Source organism: Bufo bufo, chromosome 1 (genome assembly GCF_905171765.1).
Source record: "Bufo bufo chromosome 1, aBufBuf1.1, whole genome shotgun sequence".
Taxonomy (NCBI): domain Eukaryota; kingdom Metazoa; phylum Chordata; class Amphibia; order Anura; family Bufonidae; genus Bufo; species Bufo bufo.
Genome location: NC_053389.1, coordinates 185604541 through 185626848, shown reverse-complemented (window position 1 = coordinate 185626848; position 22308 = coordinate 185604541). Strand labels below are relative to the sequence as shown.

Genomic DNA, 22308 nt, shown 5'->3' with positions numbered 1-22308 from the left:
AAGCCGCTGCCAGACACTTCAGATGGAGGCCAGGAGAACAAAATGATTGGGCAAAAGTATTCACATCATCTGTCAGGGGAGAGTTGGGGTCTCCCCCATACATATTAGAGTGTCGGCTGAACCCACCATTCTTAGCAGGTTCAGCCAATAAAAGACTAATGTGTGTAGCAGAGGTAAGCCAGAGGTGCCCGACGCCAACTTATCCCTCTCTCCTCATTAAAATAAATACGTACCTTGCCAAGTCAAGATCGGTCATGCACTAATTCTCTTGGCGACTATCTCATGTCCACCTTAAAAGAGCACACTGTATGCAACACAACAAGTCTATAATACTAAAGTCAGATTATTATTTTTTTTTCAGTTTTTGTTTTAATTTAAAAAAACAAAAAGGGAATGCAAATTAAGGCATGTAACAACAGCGGAGAGTACATAGGGAGGGAGTGACAACAATAACGTTCATTCAGATCATCAAGATGTGTCCATGGTATCCCCTTCTGCAGAAAAAAAAAAAAAAAAAAGAAAAAAGGGACAATTTCAGCTCATCAGGAACCTGAACACATGACAATAATATGAAAGTATCTAGAGTCTGGCAGTGGATGAATACATGCAGGTGCACAGTCCTGCTCTCCCTGTAAGGAGATATATGGAAAGATTGCGCTGCAGGAGAGAAATCTTTTCTGTGAATAAAAATTTCCTTTTATAGATCTTCAACTAATGTGATCACATGCCCACCTCACAATCCGACACTGGTATGGAAACCTGTAATGTAATGTAATGAAAAAGCGCACTATGGTGTAGCAAGTTCCAGGCACTTAACGCACCATGTGAATAGGTTATACTCACAGGATATCTGATTAGTGAATGCGTGTAGAAAACTGGATGGTGTCTTCGATAGGACTCTGCTGAAGGAAGAGAACTATAGCGTAGTATGTAACAACACTTTACACGCCTGCAAAAAGATTCTACTCACAGAACTTCACTGGTAAGATGCATGGAAAAATTCCCAGCGAAGTCCTCACAGACAGCTGGGCAAATGGAGCAGGCAAGGATCAGGACGCTTCGGTATGAGAAATCCCAAACACCGATCCGACAGATGGAACACTTTTACACCTGGATGGCAGTAAACCACAGCTTCCAGGAGGAAATTGCACGTGGGACCGATGCGCACCAAAGGGTCAGATAAAAGTTATTTAATAAAGACAAAAATTACAGCTAAAAAAACATATTAAAAGTCTCTGTAATGCAGAGACTTTTACAGAGACTTTTAATATATGTTTTTTAGCTGTAATTTTTGTCTTTATTAAATAACTTTTATCTGACCCTTTGGTGCGCATCGGTCCCACGTGCAATTTCCTCCTGGAAGCTGTGGTTTACTGCCATCCAGGTGTAAAAGTGTTCCATCTGTCGGATCGGTGTTTGGGATTTCTCATACCGAAGCGTCCTGATCCTTGCCTGCTCCATTTGCCCAGCTGTCTGTGAGGACTTCGCCGGGAATTTTTCCATGCATCTTACCAGTGAAGTTCTGTGAGTAGAATCTTTTTGCAGGCGTGTAAAGTGTTGTTACATACTACGCTATAGTTCTCTTCCTTCAGCAGAGTCCTATCGAAGACACCATCCAGTTTTCTACACGCATTCACTAATCAGATATCCTGTGAGTATAACCTATTCACATGGTGCGTTAAGTGCCTGGAACTTGCTACACCATAGTGCGCTTTTTCATTACATTACAGGTTTCCATACCAGTGTCGGATTGTGAGGTGGGCATGTGATCACATTTGTTGAAGATCTATAAAAGGAAATTTTTATTCACAGAAAAGATTTCTCTCCTGCAGCGCAATCTTTCCATATATCTTCATACAGCGGACTTTTCCCACATTGTCTTTAGATTTGCAGCGCTAGAGAGGACAAGTATTTCTAACAGAGACTTTATTTTATTTCTCCCTGTAAGGAACTTCAATATATTGTAATGGAATTTAGAGCATTTCCCTCTTCGAGATTCCAGAAACAAATGGCTACCAAGTCAGGACTTTTTGTTGGGGCTAAGCTTCCCTACTGGCTATAAAGCTTTATTCACACATACAGATTAAATGTTTTCTGAAGCTGTTCTGTCAAGGGTTTTCATAGTTTTAAAACGCTTGGTGCAGTTTTGCCCCTTTTTGTGTAAAAACTTAGAGAAATGTCCACTGCTTTGTCATTTTTATAAAACACAATGAAAACATAGCAAAGACGTACAATATGCATGAAACAACCGTTGGCCAAACAGCTATTTGTCCTAACTTCACCATAAACATGGGAGGACGCCACTGTTTTATATGTATACCTAAGCTTAGGAAAGGGCAACCCTGTGAGACTGCAAGATCAGTATCCACTTGGTGGTATAGACTGCATTCACACTAACTATTGTCTATCAGTACTTGCCAGCCAAAACCCGGAGAGGAACACAACAGTTTAATGAACAGACTTCCACCTCTTTCATGTTGTGGACCCCTCCTGGCTTTAGCTTACAAATAATGATGGCAATGGATGAACACAACCGAGGCCTTAGTGTGCTGCCACACTTTGGGGTGTATTTTTGGGTTTGTGAAAAAGTGTCACGTTTGTACAGTGTTTTACAATTTATTATTGGCCAACAGGTAACATTAGGCAGCATCACAGGTAACTTTACTGTATACGAAGATGGAAGCAGAAAACTCTGTAAAATGTGTAGTGGCCATGCCAGGGTACTGCAGCTCAGCTCCCATTCAAGTGAATGGAAGCTGAGCTTCAGTACACCGGAGTCAGAAACTATACATGTCACCATCCACGCATTGTTATTTTACAGCACTGCAGCAGCCTGAAACAGCTGATCGGTGGGGGTTCAAGGTGTCGAACTGCCACTGATCTGATATTGATGACCTATCCTGAGCGCCATCTTGCACACTCCTCTTCAAAATGTCTAAGGTTGGACTGAAACGTTGGCCAATGACTAAATACTACTTTTTCTGGATGGATAAAATATAACAAAATAAAATAAGAAGTTCATACAAAAGAACTTGGAGTGCCGTGGTTTGTTCTAAATTTATGAAGATTTAATGTACTACATTCTCAAGTTGTGCCGTTCAACTCTTGTTCAAACTATCCTGAGGGCAGACCATCATTATCTATAGCCCAGAGAGCTATTGATCAACTGATCTTGCAGACTTTAGGCTTAGGACTTGCCAACAATGTCATGTAAAAGTGGATATCCCACCAACTGTCATCAGACCTTAGCAATCAATGAAAACAAGCATTATTTCAAATGCCACGGTCAGGAGAGAATGGTACGTTAATACACAGTTCGAGTCAGTTTGAGGAATCCTGTTCTGCTGTAAATGCATTCATCACATCACCATTATATCTCATCTGAAACACTCACTCATTTCATTGAACATGAAAGCATCCTGGTATTCTTTCATGTACTGTGTTGATCGAGATTCATCAAGGAACAGAGAGTAAACTCGCTTTATGTCATCCACCTGAACATCATTCCCCTGAAAAAGAACCAACATCCAGTTACTGACATAACCTAAAGGTATTACACACCTCACTCCTGAATTGTAACGCTCACTATTGTACCTTGTTACAGCCATTTTTGTATTTGCTTTATTGCCACTAAAGGGGTTCTCCAAGATTTAGTACAATCAGACAGGACGCAGGAGGCAATGTAGAAAACCTATAAAAAATGTTCCATTGCTCCCATGTCACCGCTTCAATCCATGCTGAGCCTGTACTGATGAGATCACATTCATCGGTCCATTACTGGTACACCCAAGCACGGCCTCAGCAGTCACATGTGTAATATTGGCACAACACCACTGTGTCCAGTGACTGGATGCAGCAGTCACTGGATAGATGAAAGGCATGTGAGTGCTGCAGGCACTGCAGGGTTCGTAGCAGTAACAGGGGACAGTTTAAAGCTGTGTAGCATTTTCTTATTTAATTTTACACTGTTCTCTGCCATATTTTACAAAATCCTGGAGAACAAAATCTACTTGTTTGTGGTTGTACACATGCCGGGCTTCTATATATGTATTGTACAGCACCGTTAAATACAAGAATGTGATCTCAATAATTACTAATTATAAATAATCAAAATATAAGAAGGATGACTGTAGAGTATTTAACAGAAGTAAAGAGATTTTTTCATACATCCAAGTAAGGCCTATTACACACGACCGTATGGCTTTTTCAGTATTTTGTGGTCCACAAAAAACAGATCCACAAAAAATACAGATGACGTCCATGTGCATTCCGTTTTTTGCGGAACGGAACAGCTGGCCCCTGATAGAAAAGTACTATCTCTGTCCTTTATGCGGACAATAATAGGACATGTTCTATCTTTGAACAGAACAGAAAAAACGGACTGCATACGGAGTACCTTCCGTTTTTTTTGCGGACCCATTCAAATGAATGGTTCCGTATACGGAACGTAAACGGAAAAAAAAGACGGTCGTGTGCATGAGGCTTAAATCAGAAAGTTTTCTATCACAATAAGTGAATGCATAGCATAGGGATTTGCCCTCAGTTTCTCACTGGTGGGGGGCTGACATAGGACCCTCACCAATCCTCATAATGCAGGGGCTGCAGTGATACAGCCCCCTTCACTCATCTTCCCCGCACAGCAACACCAATACAACAGTTACAATATCACCAAAAAAATCAACTAATATATTACATGTAAGCAGTAAAAATATTAAAAAGGGCTTTTCCCGGATTTAAAGTGTAACTCATTTTTTTTTGTAATGTGTAGGGGCAGTGATAGTGACTATTTTTGTAATATACTTTACTGAAATCGTACATTTCTGTTAGAAAAATAGCTCTGAAGTGGCCCATTTCTTGAATTAGCAGCGCTTCACGTCTTCTATTGGACTTGTATATAACTGCCCCTATATAGTGAAGAATGTCAGGCTGATCGATCCTTACCAGTCAAATAGTCCAAGTTCTCGTGTGAGTGCTGACGCTTCTTCATACTATACCAAGCACAATGATGAACATTGTGTGCTTGGTATTGCAGCTCATTCACATAAATGGCATAGAGCTGAACAAAGACAATGTGACCGAACAACTAATCAGAAAGCATGCCATGGGTTTGGACCGCCTGTAATTAGATATTTTTGACCTACCAGCAATATTTAAGTCCCAGAAAACCCTTTAACCTGCTACACTTTAAGGTGAACACATGCAGCGTCTGTGTGAGCAAAGCACTTCCCCTGTGGTGAGGAGCCTGGGCCAAAGAAAGAACACAAGGTGTCTGATGCGATGTGCCTCACCTTCCTCTTCCTGCAGACGAGGCTTGCAGCAGTGATGAGTTGTATTGAGTATCTCAGAGAGGTCTCCAAGCCAATTCTTGTTAATACAGTAGAAGCGTCTTCACTCATGTCCACGTCTTCCTCTTCACACCTGAATTAGAGCATCCATCATTACAACACTGCACAAACCCCTGACATTACTCTATCTATTCCATCATTTATGTAGTGCCAACACAGCAATGTACATCGGCTGTCAGCAACTACCTGCGCTGGAAACCAGAGAAAACCACAAAAACATAGGGAGAAGATACGAAGTCCATGCAGATGTTGTCCTTGTTCAGATTTGAACCCAAGACATCAGCATTGCACATACTCCAGTAACATCATTTTCATGTGGCAGATAAATAGAAAATCCACAGCACTCCTCAGTTCTGGTGAAAAAGCCGGTTACTTTATTGGTAACAGCAGCAAATAGAAAGCAATGTTTTCAACCATATTAAAATCGTAAGTAGCTAAGTCATACATAGGGGTTGAGCAGAACGTAACTTGGGGAACAAATCAATGCAGGAAGATACTCAGATTTCCCAGATAACAGCAGCATATAGAAAGCGGAGTACCAATAAAGTAACCGGCTTTTTCACCAGAACTGAGGAGTGCTGTGGATTTTCTATTTATCTGTAACCTTATGGGACCCCCAGCCAGGATCCCCATCTGCGGGCACCGACTTATCCATTTTTCTACTGGCAACTGTCCCCAGATTGGGACCTGGAGTGCTGCTTAACCCATTTTTTTGTCTATCATTTTCATGTGGCCACATGCCATGCTTACTAGTATCACCGAGTGGTTGATGACCACTGATTGAGTGCACATACTGGTCCAACAGCTTGTACACCTAGACTATCAGGTGTCCATCGTCACTAGATCGGCATTGGATTGAATTACTGCTTTTTAATTTAGTTTTTGCGCCTTTTTTTCCTTTCTTTTACAACTACCGGACAACCCCTTTAAATTTCAAAACCAAACTCAGCCCAGGAATGGCAGAAGGGACTTACCTGATCTTTAGGATCTGTTTTGTTTCCTTCTCATTATATGGTGAAGTGGAGATAATCAGTAACCGATCCAATAAATCAATAGGGATACCATGCGGACTCTGGTAATTTGTACCACGGATCCTGAGGAGAAAAAAAACAAAAAAAAACAAACTTTTAAAGGTCTGCAGTATAGCACACAACTGTAAAAAGGTGAAAATGTGTTAACATTTCAGACATTTATGGCATGAACACAGGATACACCGTAAAGGTCTAATAGATGAAGATGCCTACTCTGAGACCCCACATATTTCTAAAACGGGCCTATCCCACCTGGATGCAATGGCCAGGGGTGGTAGGAACTGTGGAAACGGAGGAATGGACTGTGCCCCATCATTTTCAGGCACGTTGGGCTCCCAGAGGTCAGCTGCCTCCTCACAGCGCTTACATTGTATAGCAGCTATGCTTGGTACTGCAGCTCAGTCCCATACACTTAAATGGGACTGGACTTTGCCTAGGCCAAGTGACTGATTAACGTGATGGTCACTGGCCTCACAGCAGCACCGCGGCCTTCTCAAACAACAGATTGGCAGTAGTCCCGGATGTCAGACCCCACTGAACAGTTGCAAAACTTTGCTTTACTTTTATTCTACTAAGCGTTAGCCAATCTGCGAAAAGGTAACTCCCTTTATCATGCAACAACACAGAGAAGATGCAAACCTTCCCATATAATTCTGTCAGTCGCGTAGGAACTTACCTTGTGATTCCCCTGTTGGTGGCCATAATGAGAACTGGAGCCATGTCACTTTCCAAAGCTCGATTCAAGAAAGAAAAACACTCAATATCCAACATGTGAACTTCATCAATGAACAGCACCTAAGGAGGACATTGAGGAAAATCTATGAGGACACTGAAGCTCACCCAATTCAAATCGGCACATGTGACTAAGCAGCAAGTGTCGGCAGAATGAAGATTTGTCTCCTCACCCCTGGGATAATCTCAGCCTTTCCTTCCTCTCGCCATTCTGCCACCTTCGCATTAATCTGCTCTCGGACCTCAGATTTGATCTCTCCCGTATCACCTGCATTTTAAAAGAAGAGCTAGGGTAAGGCTGTGTTTTTCCTCTAAATATTGTGCTCAAGTTAGAAAATTACATCTTTCGGAGTAACTTTTAAGTTTACCTTAAGTTTACTTAAATTCAAATTTACACAATCACAAAATGCACATACAAATTCATTCAGAAAAATGTTAAAGTTCTCTTTAGTTCAGTGTGCAGATGCTCAATGTAACCTTGTTTTGTAATGGAGTTCGTGATATTGTGCACATTTTGCTATTGCATTTGTTCAATAAAAAGAGTTTATTAGTCAAAGTGTGTTAGTCAATTACGCACTACACCAATCATACTCATAGGACCCTATTCACCCAAAGTGTTCAAGACTGTCCTTTGACCTCTACTGGGCTGGTATATGTCAGTATACAAAAATAAAGTAATAAACACAGTATGTATGTATGTATATATTTTTTTTTTACATGGGCCTATGGGTGATTTAGACTTTTACAGATCACATCTCACCACCTGTGCACTTGACCCAATCCCATCCCACCTCATCCCTAACCTCACCACAGTGTTTATCCCAGCCCTAACTCCTCTCTTCAACCTATCACTACCCTCTGGTGTCTTCGCCTCTCCTTTTAAACATGCTACCATTAACACCCATCCTCAAAAAGCCTTCACTTGACCCATCTTCTTTGTCCAGTTATTGCCCCATATCACTTCTTCCGTATGTCTCAAAGCTAATTGAACATGTCCATTCCGAACTGTCCTCTCACCTCTCCTCCGGCTCCCTCTTTGACCGGCTACAATCTGGCTTCCGACCCCACCACTCAACTGAGATTGCCCTTACCAAAGTCACCAATGACCTACTAACAGCCAAAACCAGACAACATTACTCTGTCCTCCTTCTCCGTGACCTGTCCTCTGCCTTTGACACGGTCGACCACTCCCTTTAGTTACAAACTCTCTTGGCATCATGGACCTGGGCCCTCTCCTGGATCACATAATACCTCACAGACCGGACATTTAGCATCTCCCACTCCAGCTCCTCGTCTCATTCCTTCTCTGTTGGTGTCCCGCAAGGCTCTGTGCTAGGACCCCTGCTCTTCTCTATCTAAACTTTTGGCCTGGGACAGCCCAGAGTCCCATGGCTTTCAGTATCACTCTTATGCTGACGACACACAAATCTACCTCTCTGGTCCAGACATCACCACCTTATTATCCAGAATCCCACTATGTCTATCTTCCATATCATCCGTCTGCTCTCTCTTTCTAAAACTTAACATGGATAAAACAGAATTCATCATCTTTCCCCCATCTTGCTCAACCCCCCCCAACAGACCTATCTATCACAATTAATGGCTGCACACTCTCCCAGTCAACCAAGTCTGCTGCCTTGGAGTGACCTTGGATTCTGCCCTCACCTTCAGACCGCACATCCAAGCCCTTTCCACCACCTGCCACCTCCAACTCAAAAACATCTCCTGCATCCGCGCTCTCCTTAACTTTGAATCTGTGAAAATGCTTGTACATACCCTCATCATCTCCCACCTAGACTACTGCAACATTCTCCTCTGTGGCCTTCCATCTAGCACTCTCGCACCCCTCCAATCTATCCTCAACTCTGCTGCCCGACTAATCCACCTCCCACCCTGTTACTCCTCTGCCTCTCCCCCCTGCCAATCCCTTCACTGGTTCCCCATTGCCCAGCGAATTCAGTTCAAAATACTAACAAATACATACAAGGCCATCCACAACCTCGGTCGAAGTCGCGTAAGACCTCGGTGAATGACTACTGTATTCATATCTGCATATTTAAAAACTAATTAAAATAGGAATCCGAAGTGAGCTCTAGTACTGAGGTACCAGCAAGTACCAAAGCCCACCCTAGATTGCCATTTTAAATCATACGAGTGTATTACTGTAGTAAAGCGGCGGCATGAAGCGCATGGCGTCATAGCAACCAATGACGCCGTGCGCTCCTGCTCTCAGCAGGATGCCAGGCCGGGATACCACGGACCGCTCATGGCTGTGTGCATTCGGCCTTAACCTGAGATGAGTCCTGTCCCTGAGATGAGTCAGGGACAGGACTCATCTCAGGTTAATTTGCATATGTATCAAATCTTTTTTAGTTTTTTTTACACAATAAAAGCACACAGAGCTATGGGGACTGGGTATTGCGGATGTGCTAGCGGCCATCTAGCAACCCATGTCCTCAGCTCTACACACAAAATCCAGGTGACAGGTTCCCTTTAAGTTTGACTCCACGGAGCAAATACATTTTAGGCTACTTTCACACTCGCGTTTTGGGCGGTTCCGTCATGGATCTGCAAAAACGGATCAGTTACAATAATACAACCGCATGCATCCGTCATGAACGGATCCGTTTGTATTATCTGTAACATAGCCAAGACGGATCATGAAAGTCAATGGTAGACGGATCAGTTTTCTATTGTCCCGATTGACTTACATTGTAAGTCAGGACGGATCAGTTTGGCTCAGTTTCGTCAAGCGGACAACAAAACGCTGCAGGCAGCGTTTTGGTGTCCGCCTCCAGAGTGGAATGGATACTGATGCATTCTGAGCGGATCCTTTTCCATTCAGAATGCATTAGGGCAAAACTGATCCGTTTTGGACCGCTTGTGAGAACCCATGACGGATTTTAGAAACGGAAAGCCAAAACTTTCCCTTTTACATGCAGCAAAATGAATAGCTGCCTGCAGTTTCCCCTAGCAATACCAATCAAAAATTCAAACAAATCAACAGAAATCTAATTATATAGGGAAAAACACATTAACCAAATTATTCAAGAGTCTGGAAAAAGAAGGCATATACTAAACAATGGTAATGCCTCATTCACACGTCAGTGATTTCCATCAGTGATTTTGAGCCAAACCAGGTACGGCTCTAAACACAGAACTGGTGCAGATCTTTCCCTTATACCTTATGTCTGTGGTTATGGCTCACAATCACTGAAGGAAATCACTGAGGCTTAAAGCTGTACACACAAATGAAATTGCCGTCAGCACACGGTCAGCTCAACCGGAAGCCACTGCCAACCGCTTATCTCCCCGAGAACAAAAGGATCGAGCAGCTGAAATCCCACAGCTCCAGACATCTTGCCCCATACACATTAGATCGTTGGACAGTTCAGCTGAAATTGGCGGTTCTGACCGATGTAAGGAGGAAGATCATACATAAAAGTACATTTATTTTTGTATGCCGTATAGATAGAACTTCAATTCTACCGAGTTTGCAGATTTATATGAGAAAAGCTTGTACGTTCCAGCACCAAGTATGTATGTAAGCAGATACAAGAATAATGTGATACAATCCAGTCGTGACAAAGCCTTAAAGCGTAAGATAATAGTCAGTATATACCCTTTATATAAGACAACTAATAAAGAAAATGGAGAGATCCCATTGCAGGTAAGACCCACCTGAGAAGAGGGCAAGGAATCCTTGTGTTCTGCTATTTATTACATCGATTTCATGCAGTGACACTGTATGCACCACTTCCTTGCGTTTTTGGAGCTCACCATCAGGACACTGCACAAACTTTGTCTGGGGTAGAGGAAGGTTGCAATTAGATCTGATTTAGAAAAACTAGTTTCAAATACTGCTTTAGGCGATTCAGATAAATAATCAGAGAGATAAATAAAGTTCACATCTCTATTAGCAGATAGTGGCTACATATAGCTGTCAATGTAGATTGCTGGCCCTCTCTCCTTCTGTACCAGTTTGTAACTCGTCTTGTTTATGATTAGTGCAATTATCTGTATACCTCTTCTCATATGTACAGAGCTATGGAATGAATGGCGCTTTAATAAATAATAATGATAATAATGTCTGTGTATTAGGGCTCATTTACACGACCCTGTTCCAGCCGTGTGAATCTCATATTGCAGTGCAGACCCATTCACTTGGTCCGCGATCTGCAATACACGGCAAAAGATAGGACCTGTCTTTTTTTTTTTTTTATATAATTCTTTATTGATTTTCCCAATTATACAAAATAAACCTCTCTTGAGGACATGTCCTGTCTTTTGAGGTGCGGAGTCACAGACCAAAAAGCCCACGGAAACGCTCCCGATCTGTGCCTCCGCACCATGCCGTATCTTGAGGATTGTGAACCCATTCAAGTCAATGAGTCCGGATCCGTGAAACGGAATTCATATGGCCAGTGCGGAACCGCTGTGTGAATGAACCCTTATACCGACGAACCGGGGATTTCACCTGAGGTGCCACCGCATGCAAATTAAACATTTGCTACTATGTCCCGCTCCACCCCACACACCACCCCAGCAAGGTGATACCTTGTGGCCACCTTATCAACAAGGAACCTTTATAACAGAGACTGTCCATGGTAGACAACCCTTCTAATGTATGTCTTCCGCAGAAAACCTTCAAGAAATCCTATCATTAAATGGTTGTACCTGGGATCCCATGGCATCATAGTCCCTCGCCCTTGTGAAGGCACGGCCCAATTTTGTGATTTTGCCTGTTGCTTTATCAATGGTTATGACATCTCTAAATTGGAAAAAAGTGAAATAGGTAAGATGCCATATTTCCCAAACATGTATTTATGACCAGACTGTATAGAAAATAAAAACCCAAAGTATATCAAGCGAGTTCTTCGGACTAGGGTTATCCTCTAAAGCAAGCATTTTATAAAGCTACCTCTTCTCCAACCCCACCACACAAAAATGTGGCACAGGTTGTTATTCTGGAATATTGTCAGCAACACTAACAGGAACCTCCACAAATCTGTCACCAAGAAACTTGCCCAATGAGACTGGATTGCCTAAAATGGCCAACCCCTTTAATCTGTAATGATGATGCACTACGATCAAACCTAAAACGGAGTGTCTTTGTAGCATTTAACTTTTCCATCTTACCCAGCCTGGACTTTTTCTTTTGTCAATGATTCGATCATCTTTGTGCCCAGGTCATAAATGGTTTCCATCTCTGTCGTTTTCAAGGTCAGTTTACCTACTTTGGCGCCCTTAAAGTGGAAATAATGATATGGTCTGAATAAATGGTAAAAGCTGTACAGAACAAGCTTTAAAGTGTACATAACCTTTCAACAACTTTAGCATTAATGAATAGTACACTGTGTGTACGAGGAATAACACTATTTCTGGCCATTATATCCCTTGTATCTGGCATTTTTTAGCAGTCTTCGGCTTTGCAAGCTGAATGTCTAGTTTGCAGTTCTCCCAGACATGGTGGGTCGAGACCAGCTCCTATCCACTGCACAGAGAAAACAGAGGAGAATCTGCTTCCTAACCTTCTCTTACTCACTCAGAAGCACCCCGAGGATCATGGAGGACATTAAAAAGAGGTAGTGACCTGTATGGTTGTGAATAAAGCAAGTTTATATCTCAGCCCATGTAGCTGCATCAGGCTGTTTGTCTGTGTGTGCTCCTTCTTACTCCTCCTCCCTCCTCTCTAAATAGACTTGCATTAACCTGTAATATGATCCCTCTGTAAGCTGCTCCCATCTTGCATGGGTTTAACTAGAATCTCTCACCCGCTTTTCACTAATAAAACCACCTGCAGTGGCCAGCAGTACATAGTAACACCATCCTGAACATTCCTGTTTGTCACCAGGGGTTGCCCAGAAAAAGAAATATTATCCATGTGCAAATGGCATCCAAAGTGCCCAGGTGGGCGGGCTTTCCTTTTTCCAAAGTGCTCAAGTCCTCCTCTTTTTCCTGATGTCTGCTCCTCCCATCTCCCTTGATGTCACAGCACTTCCTTTCCAAAACTCATGCAGGCGCCCTCTGATGCTCTTCCGGCACCTGTGCGCTGCCTTTCCTTTTCTGGGCTATTGCCCCAGGGATCTGTTCTGCGCAGGGTGATCATGGGCATCAGAGGGTGCCCGAGTGAGATATCCAAAGAAGGCTTTGGAGGTTAGGTAGGAGCAAACATTGGGGAAAAGAAGTGGGCTTGGGCACTCTGAAAATGAAAGCACGCCCACCTGGGCACATTGGATTTCATTTGCATATGGAAAAAAGTTTTTTTTCTGGGCATTCACTGCACATCCTGGTGACAAACAGGTATGTTCAGAAGGGTGTTACCATGTACTGCTGACCACTGCAGGTACTAAGGTACTGGTTATGGGAATTGGGAGGGTTAGGCCAGGCATGCTCAACCTGCGGCCCTCCAGCTGTTGTAAAACTACAACTCCCACAATGCCCTGCTGTAGGCTGTTCGGGCATGCTGGGTGTTTTAGTTTTGTAACAGCTGGAGGGCCGCAGGTTGAGCATGCCTGGGCTAGGAAAACAGTTGATAACATGAGAACCAGACTTTTTTCACTGATAAGACATATCCCAAAAAGTTTCTTATGGGTGATCGTACTAATGATTTATGCAAAGTTGTGTGAAAAGTTAGCGACCATTTAAGGCTACATGCACACGACCGTGCCGTTTGTTGCGGAACGGAACGGGCGGCCCATTATAGACATGCCTATTCTTGTCTGCAAAACGGACAAGAATAGGACATGCTATATTTTTTTTGCGTGGCCACGGAACGATGCAACGGATGCAGACAGCACACGGAGTGCTGTCCGAATCTTTTGCGGCCCCATTGAAATGAATGGGTCTACATCCGAGCGGCCGTTTTGGACCCAAACAACGGCCGTGTGCATGAGGCCTAAAACAAATGCAACAGCTATTACAAGCCGCCAGTAAAAAAAAAAAATAATATATATATATATATATAACATTGCAAACATGACAAATCTCACTGGATACCTATACACTGGGACATTGCAGCCTTCAATTGAAGGAATATGTCGAGAGACTCATGGCGCATACAAAGGCTCAAAACGCAGTGTAAACAGAGCCTTAGAGGAACATTTAGTATGTACAGCACAGTCAATGGACTTTCCTTCTTTTTTTGTCCATCGCCAATGTATTTGCAGTCTAAACACAACTGGTTACAACACATGCAGACTATACATAATGTGGTGAGCGGTTTCATATCAAAAGTGAAATATAGGAAATAAAATAACTTACTGTTCCTGTAGCTGGTCTGTCAATTTGCACCTCTACAACTTCTCCTTCAATTATCTCAGTTTCCTCTCTGGGTAAAAACAAACATTTAATGAATATAATAAATAAGAGTATGGTGTATGGGATGATACCTAAAATGTGCTAGCAAAGTCTGCAGAAATGCCAAGAAAACAGCTGAATTATACTAGTGAGGAGAAAGCGGCTATAAACATTGACAAGAATACTTAAAGGGGTTGTCTCATCATGGACAACGGGGGCATATCGCTAGGATATGCCCCCATTGTCTTATATGTGCGGGTCCACCGCTGGGACCCGCACCTATATCGAGAACGGAGCCCCGCAAGGTGGTGGCTGAAGGACTCTGGTCTAGCCACCACCAAGCCGGCTCCCCATAGAAGTGAATGGGAGCGTACCGCGCATGACTGGCCACCGCTCCTATTCATTTCTACGTGGCCGACGGAAATGGCCGAGCCAGCGCTTAGCTATTTTCGCCGGCACCGTAGAAAATGAATGGAGGGCAGCTGCGCATGCACAGTGCGCCCTCCTTCACTTGCGGGGCTCCATTCTCGATATAGGTGTGGGTCCCAGCGGTGGGACCCGCAACTATAAGACAATGGGGGCATATCCTAGCGATATGCCCCCATTGTCCATGATGAGATAACCTCTTTAATGCTTGAGACTGGAGTTAGTGCATACAGTAATGCTACTAGGCTAGGCCATCAATATCAGATCGGCAGGGGTCCAATACCCGGGACCCATGTCGATCAGCTGTATGAGGAGATGGCGCACGCAGTGCACACGTGCTGTCTTCCTTTCCACTAATGTATGTCTATGGGACAGCAGCAGAGCAGGAAGAGAGACGGCTTACAGCTGATCAGCGGGGTGCCAGGTCCCGACCCGATCTGATATTTATGACCTATTCTGAGGATAAGTCATCAATATTAAAAAGCCTGGTCAACTCCTTTAATGCATGGTGGGTTACCTGTAGAGGAGCTAGTCAGATAAATTGGTAAAGACAAACTGTGTGACCCGTTGTACCACTTACTTGATTCTGACTCCAATAGAACGGCGGAAAGCTTGCGTCAAAGCCTCGGTTTTGCTCATTTCCAGAGAGAAGACCTCACTGCCAGAAATGGCAGTGAACGGAGTATCCGAGCCCAAGGCTTGAGCCATGCCTGTGCAGAATCAGAAGGACGATTATTCATAGATGGACTGGGAAGTCTAACTGCATGCAACCAGACCTCGATCGGGATTTACTGGTAAATTATCCTCCTCTTACATTGGGCTGTCGGGTGGAACAGAAAAAGATTTCCCATCATCTAAGATTAGAAAAACTAAAAACATGGCTGCTTTCTTCCAGAAAAAACACCACTGCTGTCCATTGACTGGGTCTGGTATCACAGCTAGAGAGCAGGATTGAGCTGCAATACTAGACCTAACCCATTGATGGGTGAACTGCTGTTTCTAATAAAAAAGCAGCCACATCTTGAGAATTCTGGACAAACCCTTTAATGGCGTTTTCCAAGAAAATAAAGATGCAGCCAACATTATGGTGACTCCAGGCGCGTCAGGACGGTCAAAATGTTAAGCCGTTCAAGATAAGGTATCACCTATTTACCAGGTAGGTGATAAATGTATGAGGGCTGGGGACCCCCCTGTACTGTGGCACCCTTTGATCACCAAAACGGGTCTCGAAACCCCATTCCTTCACACCACACGACCTCTTTCAGGAGGTGATTGAACCAAGCAGCTAACTGAACAGCGCTGCGTCACAACTTACTGTGACAGATCTATGAGGCTGTGTGTAGCATGCAGATTGGGCAGCGGATTCACAGAGCTAGTTTACCTGCACATCCGCAACATTTCCCTCCCACTACTCTGAAAGGCCATTAACACGGGCCGAGAATCAGCAAGATAATCGCTGATGAGCGTTCATACGGTAATAGATCATTCATGCAGACACAAAATGAGTTTTTTTACGGCAGTACATCGTGCTACGTAAACAGCTCCTGCTGCTGGCAAACAAGTCTGTATGGGGAAGAGCGATGGCATACATACTGTGGAGTAGATCACTGCATGTAATAGCAGAGGTCTCCTTCACTGACGAGCAGGCGATTGTCAGGAAGGAACGCTTCCTACCCGACAATCTGCTGCTGTTTTGTCCCGTGTAAAGGGACCTGTACAATGGCTATGGAGATCAGACAACTGTGTGCTTTATTTTATATAGCTGTAAGTAATTGGCATGGCTGAAATGGTGAAGCCCACAAATTAGAAATCCTTACATGGATTAATCCTGACCATGAGGCATATGGGTAATCAAATCATACATCAATAGCACGGCTGTAAACTAGTTCCTTACACGACGTCTTAATCAGATTACATGGAATGGTATAATGAACACATGTATTACCCATGGCAATCGCAGTCTTTCCGGTTCCGGGCTGTCCAGCTATTAGTACAGCACGTCCTGCGATCTTCCCCTCTTTGATCATTTCTAAGATAACCCCAGCTGCTCGGCGCGCGGCCAGCTGTCCAACCATGCCCTGCGATACCTGTAGATGAAGCACAAGTGGTGATTATTACATGGGAAACCCTCCACTACTGTAGTCATACACAACAGGGGCCAAGGCATAGTCTCCATCATGAGGAGGTGTGAAGCACTGCTCCGAGGGGAGATAACCTCCGTACACAGCACTGTATGGAATCCAACATAAAAACCACTGGGTGAAATTGGAGGCATACAGGGGTATAATAGGGGTGAGCCTATACAGTACCCTATAAAAAGGACATTACCTGCCGTGGTTCAAGAGCATCATCCAGCCCAAGCCCTCGGATGTGAGAATGAGCACCTAGAATCAGAACATTTTTACATTATAAAGTCCAGCAGATTCATTCAATTTCTGTCCACACATACAATGTAATACGTAAAACCGATGCCTTCTCTGGGCACATGCCCTACGTAAAGCAGCGATCAGTGAGGTCCAAACAACTTGTAGGTAAGTGAAATGGAATTTCCCCCACAGTGCAGTACTACGGAGGCAAAGCCCCCTTCAGTGGACCTCCTAAGTGATTCCCTACCTTCTATATGAACTCTTACTATATGTCACCGCTGTCTGGGCCCCACGTCAATGGTAATGCCAAGGCTTTCGCTTTCCCTGTGGCACTACCAACTTAACCCCCAAGAATGTGAAGAATTCTGATTTTGCAGCCGTCATAACCTTTATTTTTTTGGTTGCTGCAGCTGTATGAGGCTTTTTTTTTTTATGTAGGACCGCCTATATTTTTTTTTGGTACATGTACATGAGCAATTAACACTTTCCTGACCTATGATGAAAAAGTATGACATGGTTGGGTGCAATGTTAGCGGCAGGACTAGGGCTGTAATACACAGCTCTGCTCCAACTGCTCCTCCTGTGAAGCCACTTAGATCCCATGGTTTCTGGGGATAAGCAGATGGGATTGGAGGCATCATCAGGCACACCTCCCCCCACACCGACATGATTGTGGGGTCCCGATGGTTGCCATGGCAGCCAGAGAGCCTAACAATGGCCCTCATGTCTGCCATGTAAACAAACCTTTTAAAGGGGTTCTCTGGGATTTTGAGGGGGGAGGGGGGGGGGGTAACTTTCAGTACCCCAGCCGATCAGCTGTATGAAGAGGACGAGGTTCCCCATGGCTAGCGTAGGCCTCCTCTGTCCCATTCAAGTAAATGAAGCTGAGCTACAATACCAAGCACAGCTCCTGTGCTTAGTAAGATGCAAGGAGGCAGTTGTGCTCGCTGGCGTTCTGCGGTGTGCAGTGGCTTCCTAAAACGGGAGGTGTAAGGAGTCCTGAGGATAGGCCATCATTATGAAAATCCCACAGAACAAAGTTGCCCGTGAGTATACAACTGACAGGAATAATAAACTGCAGTACAGAAGTGATTACATCAAAATGTGTTCTGGGCCCCACGTCAATGGTAATGCCAAGGCTTTCGCTTTCCCTGTGGCACTACCAACTTAACCCCCAAGAATGTGAAGAATTCTGATTTTGCAGCCGTCATAACCTTTATTTTTTTGGTTGCTGCAGCTGTATGAGGCTTTTTTTTTTTTATGTAGGACCGCCTATATTTTTTTTTGGTACATGTACATGAGCAATTAACACTTTCCTGACCTATGATGAAAAAGTATGACATGGTTGGGTGCAATGTTAGCGGCAGGACTAGGGCTGTAATACACAGCTCTGCTCCAACTGCTCCTCCTGTGAAGCCACTTAGATCCCATGGTTTCTGGGGATAAGCAGATGGGATTGGAGGCATCATCAGGCACACCTCCCCCCACACCGACATGATTGTGGGGTCCCGATGGTTGCCATGGCAGCCAGAGAGCCTAACAATGGCCCTCATGTCTGCCATGTAAACAAACCTTTTAAAGGGGTTCTCTGGGATTTTGAGGGGGGAGGGGGTAACTTTCAGTACCCCAGCCGATCAGCTGTATGAAGAGGACGAGGTTCCCCATGGCTAGCGTAGGCCTCCTCTGTCCCATTCAAGTAAATGAAGCTGAGCTACAATACCAAGCACAGCTCCTGTGCTTAGTAAGATGCAAGGAGGCAGTTGTGCTCGCTGGCGTTCTGCGGTGTGCAGTGGCTTCCTAAAACGGGAGGTGTAAGGAGTCCTGAGGATAGGCCATCATTATGAAAATCCCACAGAACAAAGTTGCCCGTGAGTATACAACTGACAGGAATAATAAACTGCAGTACAGAAGTGATTACATCAAAATGTGTTCAAGTCCCCTGGTGGGACTGAAAAAAAATTATGAAATGTTAAAAAAAAACGCTTCCACAGCAAAAATAAAATTTGGTGTCACAAAATAAAAAGTACACATAACAAGTATTACCACATCCAAACCCCCCCCCCCCCCAACTATTAAAATGTCAATAAATTATATGTATCCCAAAATGGTGTCATTGAAATAATAATAATTTTAAAAAAAGTATTCATTTTTATGACTTGAAAATGTGAGGATGAAAAATAGATTGTCAAGAAAGTTGCAAAGTGTAACAAGGGTAATGGAGTTTCTTAAAAATAAATAGGCAAGCAAATAAAAATAGCTACAAATGTTATAAAAAAAAAAGTCCCCCCCACTCTTTCCCGAGTCTTTGGCTGCAGTGGACCCTGGGACACGTGCTGTACTTCTGGCACGAGACCGGTGATGCTGCTGTACTGCATATGATCCACTGGAGCATCTGGATAGACGAGTGATTACAGATTTTTTTATTGCGGATACTAAATATAAAAGTGCAAAAAAAACTAAAACAAAAAAGCTGTGCTCTTGCCGTTTTATCATACATTTTTTAACCTTGTGTGTTGCCCATAACACTCATCTAACCTTTCCCTATTTGTAAGAAGAAATCTCCCTGCTCCTCACACAAGTTTGGGTGTTGTCAGGGAGGAGCCTTGTTACTATGGATACTGTGCTTGTTGTCGCCACGTTTCCTAGGCGACGACTCACCACATTACCATACTGCACAGCACCAACTGCCCTGCACAAGGGTCGCATTACACAACTTACCGATCCTCTCAATCCTGGTGACATCCCGGACTTCTGGCACCTTGGTGGCCGTCTGAGAGAAAAGGACGCAGAGTTATCAGTAAAATGTAATACAAATACATGATAGTTCTGTCCGGGGCGTCCTATGTGGGCGCTACATTTTAACATTCATCATGAGGCTGATCACACGGGGGTCCGGAGTTCCCTGTGTGGATGCTGACAGATACTGAATCGCTGTACTCCGTAGTCCCACAGCTATTGGGGAGGTGGTCACAAATGCCAAGGATCATATATGGCCTCACTTCTATCGATGTCTATAAAACTACAACTCCTAGCATTGCCTGATAGCCTACAGCTGGAGATTGCTACTACCTGCATGTACAGCCATTAAGATGAATGGGATTCCAGGGAAATACACAAGCCCCACTCCAAACACATCACAACACTGAGCCCCTTAAAGGGGTATTTCCATCTTGACGTTTAGACCGTCCCCTCGGGAGACGCCATAAATGTCCAACTAAAACAGATGTCGGAGGCAGGATCTGCAACTGTCCCTAAAACTTGGTGAGAAAGAAAGGGCGACTGCGCATGTGGGGCCATTCCCGAAAATAAGCGTGTGAAAGTGCTCTGCTTTTTCAAAAAAGCCTCAGGGAAGTTAAAGGGGTATTCTGTTTATGTTGTTATCTCCTACTAGATGGGTGGGGGTTATACCGCCGGTGCCCACACCAACCCCCGGTTGTGCATGCACAGGGGCCACTCCATTTCATGTCTATGGGAGTTACAGTACAGCACTCAGCCATCTCCAGAGGGGCCGCACTGTGCATTTCATCAGGGCTGCACAGGGTACAGGGGTCCCCATTAAAAAAAAACGGGATATCCCTATTCCAGGGATACTCAACCTATGGCGCTCCAGCTGTTGTAAAACCACAACTCCCACCATGCCCTTTTGTAGGCTGAGAGCTCTCCGGGAATGATGGGAGTTGTCGCTTTGAAACAGCTGGAGGGCCGCAGGTTGAGCGTGCCTGCCCTATTCTTTAGGTAGGGGATAACTTAACACAACTGAAAAACGGCCTCCACTCTAGTCTCAGTCGGTCCCTGTGGATACGTCACTAAGCGCCCAGATGGCACTACCCCTTAGATAAAGACGAGCGGAGATGTGTGCATTAAGTCCACAACACTAAGGCGACTGGAGAATAAACCAGGTATCTTACATGGATCCATACTCCAGAGCTGCATTCACAAATCTGCAGGCTTCCTTGTGCATTAGGCCATATTCAACATCCACATGAGGGGGGGGGGAGAAAATCAGCAACATTCTCCTCATCTTCCAGAGAAGCAGTGGATTTAACCCTTTCAACACACAGGGCCAAGAATTGGCAGCACAATGTACGTGTAGCACATGCAGATTTGGCTAGAGAACAGGTCCATCCATCTTGTGGAGTTCCTCCTATAGGAGCTCATCTGATTTCTAAGGGACTGGGGTCAGCAAACTTGTCAACGGTTTCCACTGTCAACCAGCAGAATTATGAATGCAGCTCTGGAGCATATTGCAGGCTGTACATAACAAGCTACTAGGTTACTCCATGCTTTCTCTAGGTCTTCCATGAACTACAAGGAGAAGCCAGGACTGTCCCCTCCACAGAATAAAGGGAATGGATTCCCTGCCTATGATAGCCAGTATTCATTGCCTTCTATGGAGTATGGCAGGTCCAGAGGCTCAGTATGAGCCGGCATAGTGCGCCATCTACACTGCCGGCCATCCGTGCTGACCCCGTATAAAACACAATTCAGACTCGGCCTCACGAGGAATACCGGCCCCTTCCGTGACTACACGACCCGCTGCTCTGTCTTACCGCCATGGTTGCCATGCTGCCGTTTCTCCCCACGACACGAATAATGCAACCGTGATACTGCCCCGGCTAGGAAACAAACCCCAGCCTCAACGTTCCGCGTGAACACGCCCACTAGGGGAGGAGCCAGGTAACCGCCGAGAGAGGGGTGTGGAGGGGTAATGGCACTAGTAACATACAGTGTTCCTGTATGGTCTGGACTCTGAACGGTCCCATATGTAGTTACATAACGCATATGTATATATCTGGATGAAGGGTGGGTTCACACAGTGTTTATTGCTGCGTTTTTCAGCTTTGTTTTCCCCGTCAAAATGGAAATTTAAAATACACTAAAAACTTTGAGGGAGATTTATCATCCTCCTTATGACATAAACTCCTGGTTTGCGTTTTTTAACCCTTTTCTGATAAGGCGATTTTCCGTTTTTGCATTTTCGTTTTTCACTCCGTCCGCCTAGAACCAGGGATCTGCAACGTTCGGTACTCCAGCTGTGGTGAAACTACGACTCCCAGCATGCACAAGTGCTTGGCTTTTCTCAGGAGTCCCATCGAAGTGAATGGAGCA

General features: G+C 44.3%; 1 protein-coding gene across 2 annotated transcripts; it reads right to left on the bottom strand.

Annotated features, from left to right (window-relative positions):
- Positions 1-70: 70 nt before the first annotated feature.
- On the bottom strand, positions 71-21847 carry RUVBL2 (RuvB like AAA ATPase 2). Of its 2 annotated transcripts, none has more exons than XM_040433312.1 (15): positions 21750-21847; positions 19918-19969; positions 17162-17217; positions 16779-16920; positions 15414-15543; positions 14372-14438; positions 12248-12354; positions 11786-11879; positions 10790-10913; positions 7282-7376; positions 7053-7171; positions 6320-6439; positions 5289-5418; positions 3395-3509; positions 71-494 (listed from the first exon to the last, which is right to left on the bottom strand). In XM_040433312.1, exons 1-15 carry the CDS (start codon positions 21762-21764, stop codon positions 469-471), a joined length of 1392 nt encoding a protein of 463 aa, XP_040289246.1. In that variant the 5' UTR covers positions 21765-21847; the 3' UTR covers positions 71-468. The 2 variants fall into 2 exon arrangements, with proteins under 2 accessions (XP_040289246.1, XP_040289254.1); XM_040433320.1 differs by having other exon boundaries at positions 19918-19970; positions 21760-21800.
- Between the last annotated feature and the right edge of the window lie 461 nt (positions 21848-22308).